This window comes from Mandrillus leucophaeus, unplaced genomic scaffold (genome assembly GCF_000951045.1).
Source record: "Mandrillus leucophaeus isolate KB7577 unplaced genomic scaffold, Mleu.le_1.0 Scaffold518, whole genome shotgun sequence".
Taxonomy (NCBI): domain Eukaryota; kingdom Metazoa; phylum Chordata; class Mammalia; order Primates; family Cercopithecidae; genus Mandrillus; species Mandrillus leucophaeus.
The window spans coordinates 228,605-249,647 of record NW_012105564.1 but is presented as its reverse complement, the minus strand read 5'-3'; the positions used below and the strand labels follow the sequence as shown (position 1 = coordinate 249,647).

At 37.6% G+C, this 21,043-nt stretch overlaps 1 protein-coding gene across 1 annotated transcript in view; it reads left to right on the top strand.

The window, feature by feature from the left end:
* Positions 1 to 21,043, top strand: part of CCDC85A (coiled-coil domain containing 85A) — a 197,356-nt gene that overhangs the window by 137,280 nt on the left and 39,033 nt on the right. The window contains exon 5 of the mRNA XM_011996529.1: positions 18,289 to 18,365. Within this exon, the coding sequence (XP_011851919.1) occupies positions 18,289 to 18,365 (77 nt within the window). The remainder of the gene's footprint in view (positions 1 to 18,288; positions 18,366 to 21,043) is intronic.

Sequence of the window (21,043 nt, the reverse complement as noted above, 5' to 3'; positions counted from 1 at the left end):
ATTCACAATTGTATTTATTCCATGAAGTCAACTGCTTGTATTTTCTTTTAGCTCTCCTAGTCTTGAATTTTACAGAGATATTTTTAACTCTTTAAATACTCAAAGGTAGTATTTTTATGTCCAAGAGGCATGCACCTTAGTTTAGTGACTCTTTGGGGTAAAATATTAGTGTCAGACTTGGGCTTACAAACATGAATAAATCACAGTTCCCTCCCCATGGTACATGGATTTAATAGTCTGTTCTATTCATTTCTTCACTTTTTATTTATATTTCTCTTTTTCATTCATAATTTAAAGTTTCCCATAAACAGTTGAAATGACCATGCACTGAAAAGGGATAACTAACATGAAAACTTAAAGATTTTCTATTTTATCTGCTTTGAAAGTTAAAGAAGCACTCTTGTATTTTGTGAGGGTGAATAAAAATTATTGATTTAAGAATGTGATTTTATAATACAGCACACAATATTTCTGTGATATATAAAATCAATCTGAAAATTAGTGTAAGCAGAACCAAATTTAACAGATTAATTGTATGGCCAGCATGAATTTAAAATATCCTTTTGGTCATTATATGTATAATTATAGGCTGTATGGAGATGTAGTTAGCCTAAGAAACCATCATTTGTAGATAACAGTTACTTTAGGTGTAGAAGTTTATTGTATTTACCCCGATTTCTCAGGTAGCATAAATATTGATATATATTCTCAGAGTCCGTAAGATTTTGTGGACAAGAATGGATTACTTTAAAAATAGCATATTGAGATATTTGATTTATGGGGAATAAGCAACTTCTGTTCTAATGTCTGTGATGACTTCTGTTAGGTGATATACATCAAATTATCTTTTGTTATCCACCAAAAATAATGTTAACAGTATTGATAGCCATGGCTTTAAATTGAACAGAGTGTACATTTCCTTGGGTTCCTCCAGTTGTCCAGAAGAGAGAAAATCCAGGAGAGATTCAGGAAAATAGTTCATTTGAAAACTAAAATTAGACATTTACAAGCCAGAAGAAACTGTGCTTTGCCTGTGTCTGTCATTTTCTTCTATCTACCTCTGAGAGTTGGGTTGTAAGAACTTTGTGAAATTTTTTGCAGACTGCATTGTGAGTGGCATCTGTATTTATTAAGCCCACTAATGACTTAGCAGATTCAAGCACTTTGCTTTGGTTGGCTTGGTTGTTGACTGAAACTTGCCGTCTTCACTTCAGCTGACTCTTGTTTATTTGAAGGCACCACTGAATTGATTAAGGACCTGATGCAGTTATTGTGTCTTAGGCAAAATATGGTTTTCATTCCTTCAACAAATGCATTAACTGAGGGATAGTGTTGCATTCAAGTATAATGATAAGGAAGAGGGTTTAAATCAAGCAGACTTGGTGCCGCTCAAATTCTTTGAAACTTGCTTAATTTGGCCTTTACTTTGTCTCTCTGCAGCGTCTATGTTCTCCAGCGGTGAGGACTTTTTATAATGCTGCAGAAGTGGGCTTTCCTGGGCACACCTCAGGTTAAGTTCCAGAATTGCAGCCTACTATCTTTGTGACTTTGAGGAATTAACATCTTTAAGCTGTCAGTCTTTTATCTGTAAGATAGGGATAATAATATTTGCCTCTTAGTTTTGCAGTGAAGATTAAATATATGTAAAAAATGCGTGTGCTTTTAGGCAAAGTGCTTGATACATAATAAATCAAATAAATGTCATTAGCATTGTTTTGTGTCATCTGATTTGCTTGCTTAACCAAATTGACTAGTCTGTTGTTGCCTAGTAACTATTGAGTGAAGACAAAATGATGGAATCCTTGTGAAACTTGAAGGGCCCAAATGAACTTCAAGGTCAGCAGGAATTTTCCTGACCAGAACTTTTCCTCCCTACCACACTATTGTGAAGTGTTTCTAAAATTAAAAGGCATAAAGAACTGGGTGAACACATTTAGGTTGCCCTGTGTTGGCTGGATTTAAGAGGACTCTTGAGATTTGTTTCTTATTTCAATTTTACTACCAAAAGTTAAAAAAAAAATTTGATACATTGTTTAGTTAGAATAGTTTTATCAAATAAAAAGCTTAGAGTATGTCGTTCTTCCATAACTTTTTGACTGTTTTTGCAAGCATTCAATAATTTGTTGTTACTGGAATCAAGTAATATTCCTTTATAATAGGATTAAGGTGAAGGTTTTTTTTTTTTTTTTTTTTTTCCTTAATCAGGTAATTTTTTCAGTGCAAAGAGTTTTTAAGCATACAGAGTTTAGGACAGAAATCTGTATGGAAGTACTTTTAAGAAGAGTGTTTTGAAATGTAAACAAGCCTCAGCTAAGGATATTTAACTACCATAGTCAGAACTGGTATGCATCTGTCACATGGGTGTGCTTTATTCTTTTTCTCAGAACATTGTAACATTGTCTTAAATATTTTCTGCTTTCCCAAAGCCTTATATTATACATGGCAGCTATTCCATAAATGTTTGTGTAATGAAGAAATGAAAGAATTGTAACATAATATACATACGCCTTTAGAAAGACTATCTTAGCTGCCTTTAGCAGTTAAACCAGTAATAAGGCTTATTGTAAAATGCATGGCAGTTGTAACCCAGGAATTGTGGGTGTTAAAGAGCCTGAAAGATCATCTACCTCAGTATTCATGAATGATTATGGAAAATTAAAACCCAATGATGCTTATATGCCTGGACATTCACAGAGTTTGAATTAAAAGGGAATACTTCCAACCCAGAGCTGTTTGAACTGGTAAAATCCCTTCCTGTGGTGGGTATGCATTTGGCCTTTGGTTCCTTCAAATGCCCTAATAAAATAACTTCTTCTTTCCTTGTGTATATGTTCAGTTATTTAGAATTACTCCTAAAGATTTGTCATATTTGCCTTTTATGCTAAATCAGTATGGTTGTTACATTTAAAAAATTTTTAAGCTGTGACAAATGATATCCCAGCATACAGTGTCTTAGTAGTATAATTATTCTAATTTTAGTGGACATAACATTCAGCATGGTATAGTTCACCCAGTTAGTATGCCCCAGTTCCTTAACATAGAGATCTATAGGAATACATGGAATAAAATGTCTGTATGCTTGGAAAGAGTTTTGTCTCTCCTTGATATAAATCAGGGAAGGCAAGGACCAAGTACTGAGAAATATTCCGTAATTACTGGGGATGAGTAGAGTAAGTCCCCCCCCTCAAAAAAAGAGTTTTAAGCATTGCTCAGCTCTCACTTTGACTGCTTAGACTAATATTTACCAAATGCCTACTCTGTGCTAGTCCTCGCTTTAAGAACTTTTCATTATTAATTCACTTAATTTTTGCAACAATCTAATAAGGAAGATACTGTAATTATCCCCTTTATCCGATGAGGAAACTGAGGTTAAAACATTGGCTAAAAGTTACAAACTGGAAGAATTAGAGCTGTCATCTGAATCCAGGAAGTCTAATAGAACCCATACTCTGTCACTGTGCATAATTTACTCTTTCCAAATTTCCCTTGAAGAGCAAGGGGTCCCAGATGAAGAAGAATGAGAAAAGCATGCTGAAAGGAAGCAGCAGGAGATAAGCAAGACAAGGAGAGGGTTGGATTTAGGAACAGAACAGAGGTAAGATTGAAGGATAGAGATAACTCACTGAAATGCACCCAAGTGGAAGACACAGGAGATTTGTGTCTGTGTCTATTGAAGGAGGCTGGATACTTGCTCAGCTTTCTAAGGTTCGAGACTGGGGAGAAGGGGATAAAGTTAATTGGGGAAGGGTTTCTGCTTTGTAGCTCTGCCTCTTGCACCTGACTTCTGTCGTCAGACCCTTGTTCATCCCCGTACTTTCTTTCAACAGCTCTTTGCTGTGGACTTCACATTTAAACCAAGACTGCAGGTCTCTTCTCTGAACTCCAGATACACCTAGGTAACTGTGTACTCTGCATCTTCCCCTCCTTGTCTGGTGGAGATGTTAAGCCTAACATGAACAAAATAGAACTTTGGGTTTCAAACCCCAATTGTGCTTCTTCTCCAAGCCATTGCATGATTGTTATTCATGCCAAAAATATAGCAATGATCTTTGAATCCTTATTTTCCCTTAATACGTCACATCTACCCTCTGCGTATGTTTTGTTGGCTCTACCTCCTGGAGACATATTGAATCTGGCTGCTTTCTGCGACACTGCCCTGGCTCATGCACAACCCACAGTCATCTCTCGGTCCAGTCCCACAGCAGCTCCCTCAGTGGTCACCCACTCTCCACTCCTGTTTCTTTTCTCTCTGGGTGCCATAGGACAGCCAGAATGATCATTTTAAAATACAAATCAGATTATGTGCCCACAGTACACCACACCCCCCCTTCCTCAGTGTGTTCCTGCAAACAGTATACAATCCAAGCTCCTTATGTTAGTTTACTGATGCCCTGGGACTTGTCTCCGTTCGAGGAGACAACTGCATCCTCCCTGTCTTCTCCCTTCACCCCTCATTTCCTTCACTTCACTTTGACCACTTCAGTCTTCTGTCCCTTCTCTGAATCTCTCAGGCTCATTGCCATCTTGGGGACTTCTCAAGTTCTATTCTTGCTGCTTGGAAAGCTCATTCCCAAATGTCTATATTTAGGTCTCAACTTGGATACCCCAGATCCTCTCTGATGATGTAGATCTAAGCTAAAGTGGTGGTGGGGCATACAGGGCAGTGGTGTGCTTATTTATGTATCTGTTTTCCCTACTAGAATGTTCCTGGAGGAGAGGAGTCCTGTTTGTTTATTTTTCAGTGGAGTATCCCTAGCACGTAGTTAGTACTTAATAAATATGTTAACAGAGTAATTACAAAGTATTTGTTGATAAATATATGAAAAATGCCAACATACAAAAAAGTTTAAAATATGTGATTTCTAATTTCGTTTATCTAAACTAACTGGATTTATTTGAAATAATCACTTTGTGTATAGATAGATAATGCTAAGTGAAATGTGAAAACTTCGCTTTTCTTATATAAAGGAACATTCCTCAGTTGTTACGTTGTATATGAGTTTGTTTTGCCATCTGTTGTTTCATAGCCAGTACAGAGTATATGCTGGCTAAATTCAATGAATTTGTTTATGAATTTCCAATTGATCAAGTTCAAATTAATGATGCTTTGCTGTATAATTTGACAAAAATTATTTTTGTTTTTCTGAAAAGTGTAACTAAAAAGCCAACCATACATAGGCTTTTAAAAGCATCTAAATATGCATAAAAGGCACACTAATTATCCTAAGAGAAAATAACATTTTTATAGGTTTACTGTCCTTGGAAAATTTGTTTTCTACAGATTTCCTGTTTTTTACCAATTTCCTTTTTTGTGCATTCATTGACAATACTGACTGGATGCACTTACACAAGGGCCACATACATTAAAGAAAATTGTTACATTTATTAAAATGGCATCCGCTTTTATCCTCTGGCATTAGGAAGGCAGTTATTTTCTCTGGGAAATGACAATAACAGCAGCAACATTACAGTGGAAAGTAAGACACATTTTGACCCTGAATAGCTGTTATGACAGTGTTCATGCTAAATAGCTCCTGAGAGATTGAAATATTTTCCATGTAGTCCCCAGTTCTGTAGCCCAATGTATTGCCACTTACCTGGCACCTCCTTTGTGGGGTTGATGCTTTCAAAGGGAAGAGTAAAAGTGAAGGCAATTTTAGGGCATACAAAAGTTCCTCTGAGCCAGGCTTCTGTTTAGATTGCTTGTTATTGTGTGTTTTATAGGTGGAAATTTAATTGCATCTTGAGTCACTACTTGAAACTGTCCTGGGAACACAAAACTTTCAGTAGTATCTGGGAACAGAATGATGAGGACCTTCCTCCCTCCCTCCCTCTTTCCTTTCTTCCATTATTCAACTTGTTCTAGCACGTAGCATTGTGCTAGTCATAGGGCAGTTTGGAAACGAACTATAAGGCAAAGTTTGACCACATAGAGCCCCATATATAGAGAGAAATGGAAGCTGAAACCACCAGGTACCAATTCCCAAGGACCAAGTAAACAGGAGAATAACAGCACATATGTGACAAAATGCCATTTGCCCCATTTTAAAAAACTCTTTCCTTTAGGAACGCTTGTGTACTGTTCGTGGGAATGTAAATTAGTACAGCTTTTATGGAAAGTTGTATAGAAATTTCCCAGAGAACTAAAAATAGAACTATCATTTGATCTGGTACTCCCTCTACTTGGTATCTACCCAAAGGAAAAGAGATCATCATATCAAAAAGGTACCTGCCCTTGTATATTTATAGGAGCACATTTCACAATAGCATAGATATGGAATCAACCTAAGTGTCTATCAGTGGATGATTGAATAAAGGAAATGTGGTATATGTATAGACACAATAGAATACTGTTCAGCCTTAAAAAAAAGAATGAAATCATGTCTTTTGCAGCAACATGGATGGAACTAGAGGCCATCATCTTGATGAAATAACTCAGAAACAGAAAGGGAAATACTACATGTTCCCACTTAGAAGTGGGAGCTAAGTAATGTGTACATATGTGTGGAATAATAATAGACACTGGATACTGAGGAGGATAGGAGGGTGGGAGAGGGGATGAGTGATAAGTTACTTAATGGGAATACCTAATGCATGCGGGGCTTAAAACCTATACAACAGGTTAATAGGTGCAGCAAACCACCATGGCACCTGTATACTTATATAACCTCCACGTTCTGCACATGCATCCCAGAACTTAAAATAAAATAAAATTAAAAACAAATTACTTAATGGGTACAATGTACATTATTTGGTGATGTTTACACTAAAAGCTCAGACTTCAGCGCTCTGCAATATATCCATGTAACAAAACTGCACTTGTACCTTTTAAATTCATACAAAAAAAAAAAAAAACCCAAAAAACTCTTTGCTTTGGGAAGATTGGGGGGTTGAACACATGTGTGGTGATTATCTTCTGGTACAATAGACCCTAATAATTTTTTTCTGGTTTCTAAATTGATTTATGTACAAACTGTCAGTTTTAGATGTTCATTTGTTTACTCTTTTATAGAAGATACTAAATGAAACCAAAATCACTGCTGTTTCAGAAAACACAACACTTGCATGGCAGTAAAAGAACAGCACTCATGATTTTTTCATCAAACCCTTCTTGGAAAATGATTCAGTATTTTCAGCCTTCGTTATAATTATACAGGACAGCACATAGCTTTGCTTTTCCCTTCCTTTGAAAATTTTAGATTTTTCTCTTCACAAAAAGATGCCCTTTTGATATGGACTGCTGTCCCCTGCCCACCCCTCCACCCCTCTGACCTCAGGCTGCTCTCTGGCAAGGTGGAGCCCCTCAGTCAGTGTCTGACACCTGCCCCGTGCATTGCTCACAGCTGTGCCTGCTCCTACCCTCTCAGTACACCTCCAGCGGGGTGGGATGGGAGGTGCGGTGGGGTGGAATGTTCAGGTGAAGTTTAACTTCCTTCCAGTGGGCATTTGAAACCAAAAGAGAACCTTATTAAGCAGATTTCTAGCTGAGGGGCATTTAGATTGTATTCCAAGACTTTAGTGGTAGAAATAGTCTATATTGTGTAGACCCCTCCATACCTAATTCTGTGTCTCCCTCTCTTCTTGCCACCCCTTCATAGTCCTTTCAGGCTAATATAACAGAATACCTTAGGTTGGGTAATTTATAAACAACAGAAATTTATTGCTCACAGTTTTGAAGGTTGGAAAATCCAAGACAAAGGCACCCACAGATTTGGTGTCTGGTGGAAGCCCATTAATCATAGATAGCGCCTGCCATGAAGGGGAAAGGGCTCCTTCAAGCCTCTTTTATAAAGATGTTAATCCCATTCTCTCATGTCTTAGTCATCTCTTAAGGGCTCCATCTCTTAATACCCTCACCTGGGGGGTTAGGTTTCAACATATGTATTTTGGAAGGACACAACACTCAGGCCATACATAGCACTCCCCGACAGGTGCTCTGTCTCCCTTTTTCTGTCTCTCACTGTCTGTCTCTGTCTCTCTGTCTCTCTCTCCCCCTCTTTCACTGCCCCCGTTTTCCCCCTCTCTCCCTCCTTTGCCTTTTTGAGCCTGGTGAACACTTAAGATTTTTATTGAAATTACCCACAAATGGTTGGATCTGACATCATTTGAGAACCTGTCAAAAGTTTCCATCCGAAGTTTAATGTTCCATCGAGTGATTTTCAAATGGCATTACAGAATTGGTATGAGACCCCATTTAAATACAGATCCTGTTTTGCCTGAAATAATGGAAAAGTATAGGTCTATACTATGAAATAATTTCCTTTAGGGGACTTTCTACATCACTGGTTGATACCTTCAATAGAATTTTATTGTGCCAGACACTATTCTAGGTACTCAACTATGTCACTTAACGTGATAGACAAAGATCCCTGTCTTGTGGAGTTTACATTTTGGTAGGGAGAAGCAGACCTTATATAATACACATAACATATGAACAAGCTAATGTATATGGTAGAAGGTGGTGTAGTATTTTGATGAAAATAAAGTTAGTACGGTGACACAGCAGGATAAAGCAGATCAGGAGTGTGGGTTGGAAGTGTGGCAGGTGGCAGGATCAAATGAGAGGACTGGGTGAGTCTCAATGAGAAGCTGTGATATGGATGAAGACTTACAAGAGGTGAGGAAGTTAGCCAAACAGCTGACTGGGGGCAGAGCATTCCAGGAAGAGGGTACAACTAAGGCAAAATTCCTGAGGCAAGAAGACACCTATGGTGTTCAGGAACAGAAAGGAGGCCCTGTGGCTGCTGCAGAGTGAATGAGGGCATGAAGTCAGAGAGAAAACAGGTAGTCAGATCACATAGGACCCTGATGGACTTTTTAAGAACTTTGGCTTTAATTTGGAGCAAAATAGTGAGGCTACTGCAGGGGTTGGAATATAGAATGATGCGATCAGACTTAGCATTTTAGAAAGAAAACCCTGGCTGCCATGGGTTTGGAATAGACTGTGAGTGAAAATAGCCCTGGGGGAGGAGGAGGCAAGAATAGAAGCAGGTCCTTTGTAAGAAAGTATTGTGAGGTTGGATTCTCAAGATATTTTGGAGGTAGGGTCAAAAAAAATTTCCCAATGGAGGGAAAGTGGGGTGTGAGAGAGAGGAACCACGCATAATGCTAAATTTTTGTTAAAAGGAAAGCATAATAACTTGAAGAGTCTAAAACTAGGTCTAAGTATAAACAGCCAAAAAGAGCACAAGGCTTTAAAAATTTAAGCAGTGGAGGAAGGTGACAAGACAAACAGATTCCTGTCTCCAGCTGCTGTCACTTCCCTCTCCATGACTAGATTCCAGAATATGGGTCTTCCCAGCCAATGCTTCTGAGCACCGCCTTTCCTTCTGCCTAAAACCCTCTTCTCCAAGATCTTTGCATAGTTGGCTTTTTCACATGCAGATCTTAGTTCTCTGAGCGCTCTTCCCTGACCCTGCTTCCTGAAGTAGCTGTCTTCCCCAGATCTCTCTATCCTAGTACTCTGTGTTTGTTTTGTTGGCTTTGTTGTACAAATCACCTTCATAGAATATCTTATTTGGTTTTTACTGCCTGTCTTCCCCACTGGAATGTGGGCTGCATAAACACCCAGATCTTATCATTCCTGATTGCTACTGTATCCCCAGGACCTAGAACAATATCTGGCACATAGCAGATAATTACTAGTGGGTGAGGAAGTGTTTTAATATTAAAGTAAATTACCAAATATTCATTAAACTCCTGCAGGGAACACAACTAGTCAGTGTTTGAGGGTTAGTGAAATATTGTCATGTAGCATTTTTGGGCAAAACTTGAAAACAGTACTGTAAGAAATAGGTAGAGAAATCACAAGACATTCAATATGTGATTCACTGACAGATGAGTTGAGGAAAAGGAAAATTGAAAGAGACTTGCAGAGTGGGAGAATTTGATATTGTAGAATTACTGGCTTTCAGAATTAAAGGGATCAGCCTAACAATATACACAGGTAGAGAGCTTTGCAAAATCTCATTGAGCTTTCTCTGAATACCTCCAACAACATGAACACATTATGGTGCAAAGCAGTATATTCTAATCTTTGGCATTTCTAATTATTGCAAAGCTATTTTTCATTCCATGAAAGGAAGAATAGGGAGTATTTGACTAGGCAGAGAAGAATAAGGAAAGTACTGCTGGCTAGGGGAATGTGTGGGCAGAGACACAGAGCTAAGAGAGCTCTGGGCCAAAGACAAACTGAAAGGGTTTCTGCATGGGAGGAGAGGGAGAGGAACTAACTGTCATCTCTTTTGGGTGGGCAGAGAGAAAAAGGTCTGAGAAGAGTAGAATATGCTTTATAAATAGTGGACTAGAGCAAGATCTGATATCAATTTTAGATTATTTAGGGCAATTAAAGCCCCATTAAAAATTCTATTTCTGTTAATAAAGCAGTATGAATTAAATATCCAGGCAAATCTGAAAGTGCTGGTTCTAACAATTTTTTTTTTAAAATAAGAAAAGCATCAAATTTCAGTGAGAAATATAATCACTTATACTTGTGGAGTTAATAAGGATTCTAAGTAGGAGGCTGACCTTTGCTTTCCTGAAGAAGAAAAACACTTGTTTCAGAACAGTAATAATTTTTAAAATACACAGTTCTGAAGTAATTTCCTTAGGGATATGAAAAACCCTGTAGATAGTGGGATTCATATGGAATGAGTGCAAGTCATATCTTTAGAGCTTGGGGTTTATTGAAAAGTTTGAATTGGAAAGCATGTGGCTATTGGCCTCTTTTGCTGAGAGAGACTATCTTAGTCCACTTTTTGCTACTATAACAGAATACCACAGACTGGGTGATTTATAGTGAACAGAAATTTATTAGCTCACAGTTCTAGAGGCTGGGGAATCCAAGATCAAGGGGTTGGCATTCAGTAAGGGCCTTCTTGCTACATCATGTCATGGCTGAAGGTAAGACAGCAAGAGGGGGCCAAACTCATTTTTTTTTTTTTTTTTTTGAGAAGGAGTCTTGCCCTGTCGCTCAGGCTGGAGAGTGCAGTGGCACCATCTGGGCCCACTGCAACCTCTGTCTTCCAGGATCAATCAATTCTCCAGCCTCAGCTTCCCGAATAGCTGGGATTTCAGGTGCCTGCCACCATGCCAGGCTGATTTTTGTATTTTTAGTAGAGATGGGATTTCACCATGTTGGCCAGGCTGGCCTCGAACTGCTGACCTCGTGATCCACCTGCCTCAGCCTCCCAAAGTGCTGGGATTACAGGCGTAAGCCACTGCACCTGGCCCAAACTCATCTTTTTATAAGAGCACCAATCCCGTCCCTGCGGGTGGAGCCCTCGTGGCCTAGTCACCTCTTAAAGGTCCCACCTCTCAATACTGTTACAATGACAATTAAATTTCAACATGATTTTTGAAAGGGATAAACAATCAAGCCAACACAGAGACTAATTCTTTGAGAGCCACATAAAAGCTAACATCTGTAAACTCATGGCCACTATAGTCTTCCAGATAATTTTCCTCGTATACACTATTTATTTATTTATTTATTTATTTATTTATTTATTTATTTATTTATCTCAGATGGAGTTTCACTCTTGTCCTCCCAGGCTGAAGTGCAATGGCACTGTCTCGGCTCACTGCAACCTCCACCTCCCAGGTTCAGGCAATTCTCCTGCCTCAGCCTCTCGAGTAGCTGGCAGTACAGGCATGCACTACCACGCCTGGCTAATTTTTGTATGTTTAGTAGATACGGGGTTTCACCATATTGTCCAGGCTGATCTGGAACTCCTGACCTCAGGTGATCTGCCTGCCTTGGCCTCCCAAAGTGCTGGGACTACAGGTGCAAGCCACTGTGCCCAGCCTTCTATACACTCTTACAAATGCTGTAGTTTGTGTTAGAATGGACCATTACCAGATTTTATTTTCTGCCCTGAAATTTTGGAGATATGACAGCACTTCATCTAATCAAAACCATTCAGAAGTGTGACAAACCTTAGACAGCTGCAGATACCAATAATAAACCTTTTGTATACAATCATCAGTGTGATTTGTGGGTGATTTCAAGGATAGATGTTCTGTGGGGAAACACTGCTTTAGAAACAAAAGGGAAGTTAAGAGGGTTTAGCATTTGTATCAGAGTGTTTTCAAACTAACGGAAAAAATGAACAGAGCTCCTTTATACAATTGAATGCATTTCAGGTTAGCTGAAGTGAAATCAAGTCAAGAATATTGTCCAAGGAAATATCAAGTTACCATAAAGGTAAATCTATCAAGAATATCTAAAGTCAGAGAGAAAAAAAAGAACTTAGTATTTATCTATGTATATTACTTCATGATTAGTAGATCCAATATGAGAATTAATGTGGTGCTCGAGTAATGAAACACAATTGTTTGAATATATTTGACTAGTCCCCATTGTTAGCAACCAAGTTCATCACACTCTGAGCTTTAGTTCTCTCATTTGCAAAACAAGTCAGACGATTGTGGCACAAGTTGAATTAGAAAACGTCTAAGGTACATTCTACCGCTAAAAGTTGAATTTAGAAGATGCGGAATTTAGTGGAATTCTTTTGCATGTTTCTTAATTTGTTTTTCTTGCAAGAGATGCTGTAAACTTTTACACGTAGGTTCAAAGAATCATTTCTGCTTTGAAAATGGGCTTGAGATTCACCCGAAGAACATCTTGAGGATTTCATTGGATTTTCACATCAATATTGTTTGCTTCACTTTACTTTTCTCATGTCTAGATGCCCATAGGTTTCCCAGGGTGGAAAGAGAAATAAAATAACTTTTGGGAGGTTTAAAGCAAATTGCCACTGGATTATCGTGATTTGATGTTAGCTTTTCCAGATTGGTGACTGTGGGAAATAACCTGGCCTCTCCTCCTGCACCCGCATGTCCCTTTCTTTTCTGTCACGTGATTCCTTTCTTTCTGTGTTTACAATAGGATCATTTTTGGCTTCTGGCCCAGGTTCATCTGTGGCTCCACTCATATCTCTCTGGCCTATCAAAATTCTATTGATGCATTTTAAGCTTGAATTTCTCCTTCATAAGAACTACTGCTAATGCTGACTTTTCTTTGCTCCCCTTTTACAGGATTTAGCACTAAATTTCAAATTACCTTACTGTTTTTTCCCTTATTTCCCCCCAACTGCTTATAAATTTCTTGAATATAGGCTCCTTTTTTTTTTTTTTTTTTTTTTGAGACAGAGTGTGGCACTGTCACCCAAGCTGGAGTGCAGTGGCACGATCTCGGCTCAGTGCAACCTCTGCCTCCCGGGTTCAAGCGATTCTCCTGCCTCAGCCTCCGGAGTAGCTGGGATTACAGGCGTCCGCCACCATGCCTGGCTAATTTTTGTATTTTTAGTAGAGACGGGGTTTCACCATGTTGGCCAGGATGATCTCAATCTCTTGGCTTCGTGATGCGCCTGCCTCAGCCTCCTGAAGTGCTGGGATTACAAGCGTGAACCACCCAGCCAGCTCCTTTTTTAATGCATTATATATTTATGTACTTTGTACCTGAGAATTTGGCTATTTTTGGTTCTCTTTTGGAGCCTCATTCTCAGAGTTCTAAAAGCCAGAAATGGCATTCTGAAATCTCAGTTTTGTGAAGCTGTCAGCCAGTGGTATAAAATGTAATGGTCAATTTAAATTATAGTACATTCAAATGCAGCTTTCTATGAATGACTTTATGATAAAATGAATGCCAGTTTTAGGCAAACACTTCCCTTAGGTACAGCTATCCATCATGTTCCCTGAGTGTTCCAGGAGATCAGCTTATTTTATAGTTGACACCCTTGAAAAAGGACAAAAAAGGGAAAAAGCAGCATGGGGAAGGGGGTTGTAGCGGATGTGGTCAATGTGTTCCAGTACCCAAAAGGCTTTTTTCTTCTCTTCCTCACACCATGAGAAAATTCTATCAATTTTTCCTAATAATTAGCTATGACTGAGATGTGGATTTGGATGTGACCTTTTGAAAAAAAGTGGTGAGTTTCTCATACTTTTTTAAATTCTATTTTATTTAAAATATAGCTTACATTTAAAAATTTAATGATTGGTTATGCACTACTAGTCAGCCTCAGCTGATCTATAGTAAGTAACAAACCTCAAAATCCCAAGGGTTTAACTAAACAAATATTTCTTCTTTTTTTCTCATGTCACATTGGGAGATTGGATTTTTTTATTTAATGGCTTTTCCTATAGGGACTTGGTGACCCAATACTGATTTCACAGTATATTCCAGAAGAATATTTTTCTACTCCGCTCCCATTAAGGGATGGCATAATCAATTTCTTTCTGAATAAAACAAAACAGCCTGAGTACTCTTATTTATACAGGTAGATCAGATATTCTTCCTGTGTTTTACCCCCAGGAAGAGTGTATTTTTGTTTGAGTATCCATTAATTGTTAAGTAATAATTGCAACAGGGGCTAAGAGCCTGGAACAATTAACAGGACCTTCTGGAACATCTGTAATCTAATAGGGAATGTGTGTTCTGAGAAACTTATTAAGATTTGCAATAACTGGCTTTATCTTCATCCTAACCCTAGAATAGTGCCTGACACAAATCAGTGACAATAAATATTTGTTGAATGAATGAACTCAAAATATTTTTGCCTTTGCCTTCACTGTAAAGCTATTTTTTTTCATTATTTCATCTGTTTAAAAATATGCTCTGTCTCTTCTTGTCCCAGCCCATATTTGCAGTGAATGCTTTAGAAAAAAGATGTGGTCATGATCTATTGTAATGGAACGTTAAAAATGGGAGTTAGAGAATATTTTCCAAACTCAGAAATTTACCCCTTTTTTCCTGAACTGACATAATAGTTTCATAATGTAAGTAGAGACTTGGTGAAAACATCAGATATATAAACTGCAAAGAAGAGAAATAGATAAAGAGACTGAAGACAGTCACTAAATTAAAACAAATTCCGTTCAATAGCATTTTTAAAATATCACCTGAATCAATCTCTGTAGTCTTTTCAGCTGTTTTAAGTATCACAACCTTATAGATAGTGCAGCATAGGGACAATAAAGATAAGGTGTAAATTGTGAACAAAAAAGAATATAAGTTTATTTTTGTGCGGTTTAAATAGAATATTGCTGATCTACTTTTCATTTGGATGGCCTTATCAAGTGGTTGTTTTTCCAGAGGAAAGAGCAGGGCTTGCAAAACAGGGTAAATCAGGCAATCTACATTCACATTTTGATGATCTGCGAATCACTTATTCATTTGCAAGAGTAAAGCAGACTCATGAAATCAATAACGTTGGTATTCATTTATGCTGCATACCTTTTTCCCTCTTTGGAAGAGTCCAAAAGCAGAGTTTTAACATTTTATTAAGCTAAAAAAATGAGAGGATATCTTTAGCAAATGTCCTCAATTTTCTTTACCTATGTTTCTATTTTCTTAGATGAGAAATGCTCAAAGCTAATCCTCTCCAATGGTGTGAGGTCTATGGGTCACCATGTTAATGTCAGTGATGGGGGCTTTCTGCATACTATTTTGGAAAACAGGCCTGCTCTAAGTTAGTCAGAGATGAGCTTAATTGTTGTATTTGTGAATTAAGGACTGATGCTTATGTATTTTAGAAAATTAAAAAAAAAAAAAGGAAAATAAAATGTTAGCTCATTGCTTTAGAGGTCACAAAAGTGGAATTGGGTTCATATAAACTATTTCCACATAAAAATAATTGTGTTTCCATGAAGAATTTCAGATCAGGGCATCAATATCCATCCTGTGGATCCTTAGGGGCTCCAAACGCTTAGGTGCACTACTGTATTGCCTCTTGCCCTTTTTGTGTGTCTGAGGCTGAAGAACGTGAACACTGAGGAGGTTCTTCTGCTTCAATATTAACTGTGGAAGTATTACCAGCAGCGAAACCGTGTAAGTCTTCAGCAGTCCCAGTTCTTGCCTCCTCAGAAGAAGTAATTTGACTGAGGGGCATAAAGCAGAAGGAGAAGCCGAGGCAAGTTTTAGAGCAGTAGTGAAAATTTATTAAAAAGCTTTAGAATGGCCGGACATGGTGGCTCATGCGTGCAATCTCAGCACTTTTGGGAGGCCAAGGCGGGTGGATCACCTGAGGTTGGGAGTTCGAGACCAGCCTGACCAACATGGAGAAACCCCATCTCTACTAAAAATATGAAATTAGCTGGGTGTGGTGGCACATGCCTGTAATCCCAGCTGCTAGGCAGGCTGAGGCAGGAGAATCGCTTGAACTTGGGAGGCGGAGGTTGCGTGAGCCAAGATCGCGCCATTGCATTCCAGCCTGGGCAACAAGAGTGAAACACCATTTCAAAAAACAAAACAAAAAAAGCTTTAGAGCAGCAATGAAAGGAAGTAAAGTACACTTGGAAGAGGGTCAGGTAGGTGACTTGAGAGATCTAGTGCACTGTTTGACCTTTTGACTTGGGTTTTTTACATTGGTGTGCTTTGGGGTTTCATATCCCTTCTACCCTGATTCTTCCCTTGAGGTGGACTGTCCACATGTGCAGTGGCCTGCTAGCACTTGGGAGGGGAGCATGTACAGTGTGTTTACTGAAGATGTATGCGTGCTCACTTGAGGCATTCTTCCCTTAGCCGTCTCACATTCCCAGAGGAAGGTCATATACCAGTTTAACTGCTATTTTTCCTCTTAGTACACATGCTTGAGACCACTTGCCCAACCCCAGAGATCTTACTGGGAAACCGCTGATCACCAGTGCCAGGTTTTTTCTATCTGTTGGGAGACTGCCTTTCCCTGGTATTGGCTGCAGCTAATTATTATTTTAGAGAGACAGTTAACAACCACCTGACCATCCCGTGATGGTTGCCTGACATTCTTGGTGGGTGGGCTTGTGGGGAGCCCTCTCCTGCCTTGCTCACGTTTGACTAGCTACCTAATGTAACACAAGTGTGCTCTGAAGAAAGTCTATTGCTGTGTACCTTTCACTGCACCTGAAATATGTTTGTTCTTGTGTGATGAATGAATTGCTACTATGTGAAGACCTTGAATATTTTCACTTTAATGAAGAAGAGCTACTATCAGATTGTTCCCAGAAATAAAAATTCACTTTTCTTAACCTGTGACCCCTTTTCCTGACATAAAGCCGTAAACTTTAGAGTTTCAGTATGGAACAGAAACTAAGCATGATAATGATTCTGAGCTTTCAGCGCATGCCTGAGCTCGTGAAGGAATGAAAACAATAATCAATTTCAGGTCTGCTCCTGGTTTACCTAAAGATGTGTGAAAAACTTGGGTCTCTGTCACAGCCAAAATCAGTCAAAATTCATTCTAACTCTAAATAGCTCTTTCATGTTTTTTTCTGTCAATATCTGTAGGTTTGTGAAAAGAACTAATATTTTTCTTAAGGCTTGAAATTTTTATTGGGGGAAATAAAGAGAACTGGATGTTTGAAAAATTTTGTTTTATTTTCTGTTTTGTTTTGTTTTTTTTTTAAATGGAGTTTTGTAGTTTATTTTGGTTATAGTTAACATTACAAAATAGTCTTGTATATGTGGAACAACTCACTGACGACTCAAAATGTACAAAATCAGAAGAAAAGAGTATAATTGTCTTCAAGATGCCTATTATTCCGAGGCTGGTTGGTATGCAAAAAGCCTGCAATCTCACCACCTATAAATTTCTCTTTTATATATATATATATTTAATTGACCTCAATACACTTTATTTCAGAACAGGAAATACTAAACATTTAAGAAAGATTTATGAGAAATGATTTGACTTCAGAAAAATATTTGTTCCATCTTAAGAGGATCAAACTTCCTCTGAAATGTCTTCCTCTGAAATGTCTTCCTCTGAAATATCCTCCTCTGAAATGTCTCAATTCTTAGTGATTAAAAATAGCTAAAAGGGCTTAGAGCATTGGAGAGACTGGATTTCGGTATTAGATCCAGGTTTGAATTCTGGTTTTGCCCTGTTCTGAGTGTGTGTGATTTTACTAATTAATAATGATGTTGGACTGCTTTTCTTAGGTTTATTTGTCTAATGTGTTCCCACTTCTGAGAAATATTTTCCATACCTTTACTTGTCTTTTCTTATTGGTTTGTAAGAGTTCTGTATAGAATCTTAATACTAATCATCTGTCAATTGTGTGTACTACCACCTGTTAACATGCCAGTTTGTATCTTATCTAATATTTCTTACATTGTAAAATTGTTCAAAACTGTTTTTCGTTTCAGTGGCTTCTGTTTTTATTTTTCTGGGAGATTTTTTTTTCCTATTTTAAATAATAGACTTAAGTAGTCACTATCCGGTTTGAATAAATCAAGCCAGAAATATCCTGACAGTGCACCAAACAAGACCTGTGTGTATAATGTGAGTTCTTTCTTTTTGATTTTAGAATCAACCTTGTCCTATGTTAGGCAGCTGGAGGCAAGAGTAAGACAGCTGGAGGAAGAAAATCGCATGCTGCCCCAGGTGGGTGACTTCCAGAAGCTCATAGCTAGTCAGTGCCATTTGAGTTGTAGCATTTTATTTGAAATTTAAAAGCTCAATGATGTTTTCTCTTTTAAATCATAGAAATCATTTTGTAAATAGCCATTCATCAATGTAGAGTGTGATTACGTTCCATGATGGCCATCATCTTATCCAGATTTCTAAGTGTTACACTAAAGGATGCAGATGTCTGAAATGAGAATGTGAAGTAATTTTGAAAGGAAGAACAAAGGAGAAAGATAAAATAATGAGAAGCAGAAAATAAAGACATGTGGATAGTGTTACTCGTATACATCATGCATGTAGTTGGTGGATACAGGATTCTTATTTAAATAGAAAATTTGCTAATTTCTGAACTAGGCAAAGCAGTAGGTAGTTGGACGGTTTCACATTATACTTAAATTAGTACATTCTAAAATTCTTTGTGGTATAATTGAACTCTTTCAGTGCAACAAAGTCATGGCAGTAAATGACAGTTTTTCTTTGGGACTTCATTTCTTTCCCCTTACTAAAGTGGCACTTTTTCCAGGATGTTTAATGTCTTCCTATATGTTTCACTTATAAAATTCTTTCCATGGGCTGTTAACTTGATGAGAATGATGCTCGCCTTTTGAGGAGGTGGTTTTCAGAAAATGTTTTGTTGAGGAGTTGAACAAATCTACTGATTCTAGGTTGGTTTCCTTTCCAAGCATGTGAACAATAATATATATTAATGTTTTATAACAAGAAGTTTTCTAAGAAATTAGTCACTAGGGTTCTTTCTACATTCTGGTGATTATTTCTGTTTCATAAATGACTAAGGGAAAATTAAACCTCAAACAACTAGTAATCAGTAGTTTAAATAAAATGTCAAAGATTAACCAATCTTCAGGTTGGTATTTCAGGAGAAGAAATTTGAACATTAATGCAAAGACCCTTTAGAAAGACATTTTAGGTCTTTTAAATCTTGTTTTGTTTTTGAACTACTTTTGCTCATTAGTGATGATTTGGGCTATCATAAGAATCCTTTTTTCTTTCTTCCATTGGCTAACAGTCTTCCCGGAAATCATGAGATTAAGTGAAATAAACCTACAGTAGTTGTCCCCCCTTTTCAAGGGGAATACATTCCAAGACCCCAAGTGGATGCCTGAAACCATGGATAGTACCACAACCTACAGTACTATGTTTTCTCCTATACATAAATATATATGATAAAGTTTAATTCATGAATTACACACAGTAAGAGATTAACAACACTAATAACAAAGTTATTATTAGTAAAGTACTATAAAATAAAATAAGGGTTACTTGAACGCAAGCACTGAGATGCTGTGACCATTGGTCTGATCATTGAGATGGCCATTAAGTGACTAACAGGCAGGAAGTGTAGATGGTATAGATTCATCCCAGGTGGGATGGAGCAGGACAGCATGAGATTTCATCACACTACTCAAAACGGCCCACGATTTAAAACTTGCTTGTTTCTGGAATTTTCCATTTAATATTTTTGGGCCCTGGTTGACTACGAGTAATAGAAACTGAGGCTAAGGGTGGAATTCTGTACTTCTCTCTCTTCTCAAACTGTATGTGTGTTAAAATTCATGATGACAGAAGAGATTGTTTGTGCCATGAAATAAAATACTACTGGTGGGTTTGTTTTCTCTTTGCTCTTCATTATTTTCCTTTAAAATTTTTTTTGTGTTCCTTTTTGCCTTTTATGTTAAATTCACAGTATGACTGTGCTAAGGCCCTTGACTGAAAACATCTAACTTCTTACTTGTTACCAAGAAACCTACAAAATGTAGCAAAATGTAGTTAGTTTATTAAACATGTTTGTGCCATCTCTCAGGCAACTGGCAATGTAAAAGAAATAGAAAAAAAAATCCAAATGATTTTTCCCTCTGAAAAGGAATTGAGGCTGACATCAAAAAACAAAAAGCATATATGCCATCTTATATATATAAAAAAAAGAGGCACAACAAATGTGAAAATGATAACAACGTTGATTTTTAAAAATCTGTAAAAGTGAGTGTTAGAAGTCTTGAAGGAAAATCAGAAGAGTCCTTAACTATACTTGATATGTGGATGTATATTTGAATACATAGTACTTGCATAGTTAAGACTAAGCTAGATTAAAGAACTACTCAATTTAAAGTGTTCAGTTATATCCTTTTAAATACATTACTATTTTGCTACCAAAGAAGGTTTTTGGTTCATTTTGTTTTGTTTCTTTTTTTTTCTCTCTACGAAGTGGCTAAGAAAGATCATGTTTTATAGATTCTAAGATGTTATTGATGTGGGATGCACCATCATGATATGTAGCATTACAAAAGAAAAATGATATCAGTTATACCATGCCAGATTCTTGCTGATTCCAGTGATGTTACAAATGGGAAAACAATGTTTTAGTTTTAAACAGCTGTTTACTTGTCAAAGTAATTTAATGCAAAGAGAACCCATTGTTTGAAATATGCTATTGGACATATGCAAAGAATGCAGTAGATCTGTCAATTCAAAAACAGTACTTCTGTTAAATTTCTATATCCAGAGAGTGTTGCCGTCAGTTACTACTAAGATATAATAGAGGTACCAGTTGCAACTACTATAAATACAAACTAACATGAATACAGACAGTGGGTAAGACCCTAGGATGGAACACAATAAATGGGTCTCAGAACAGT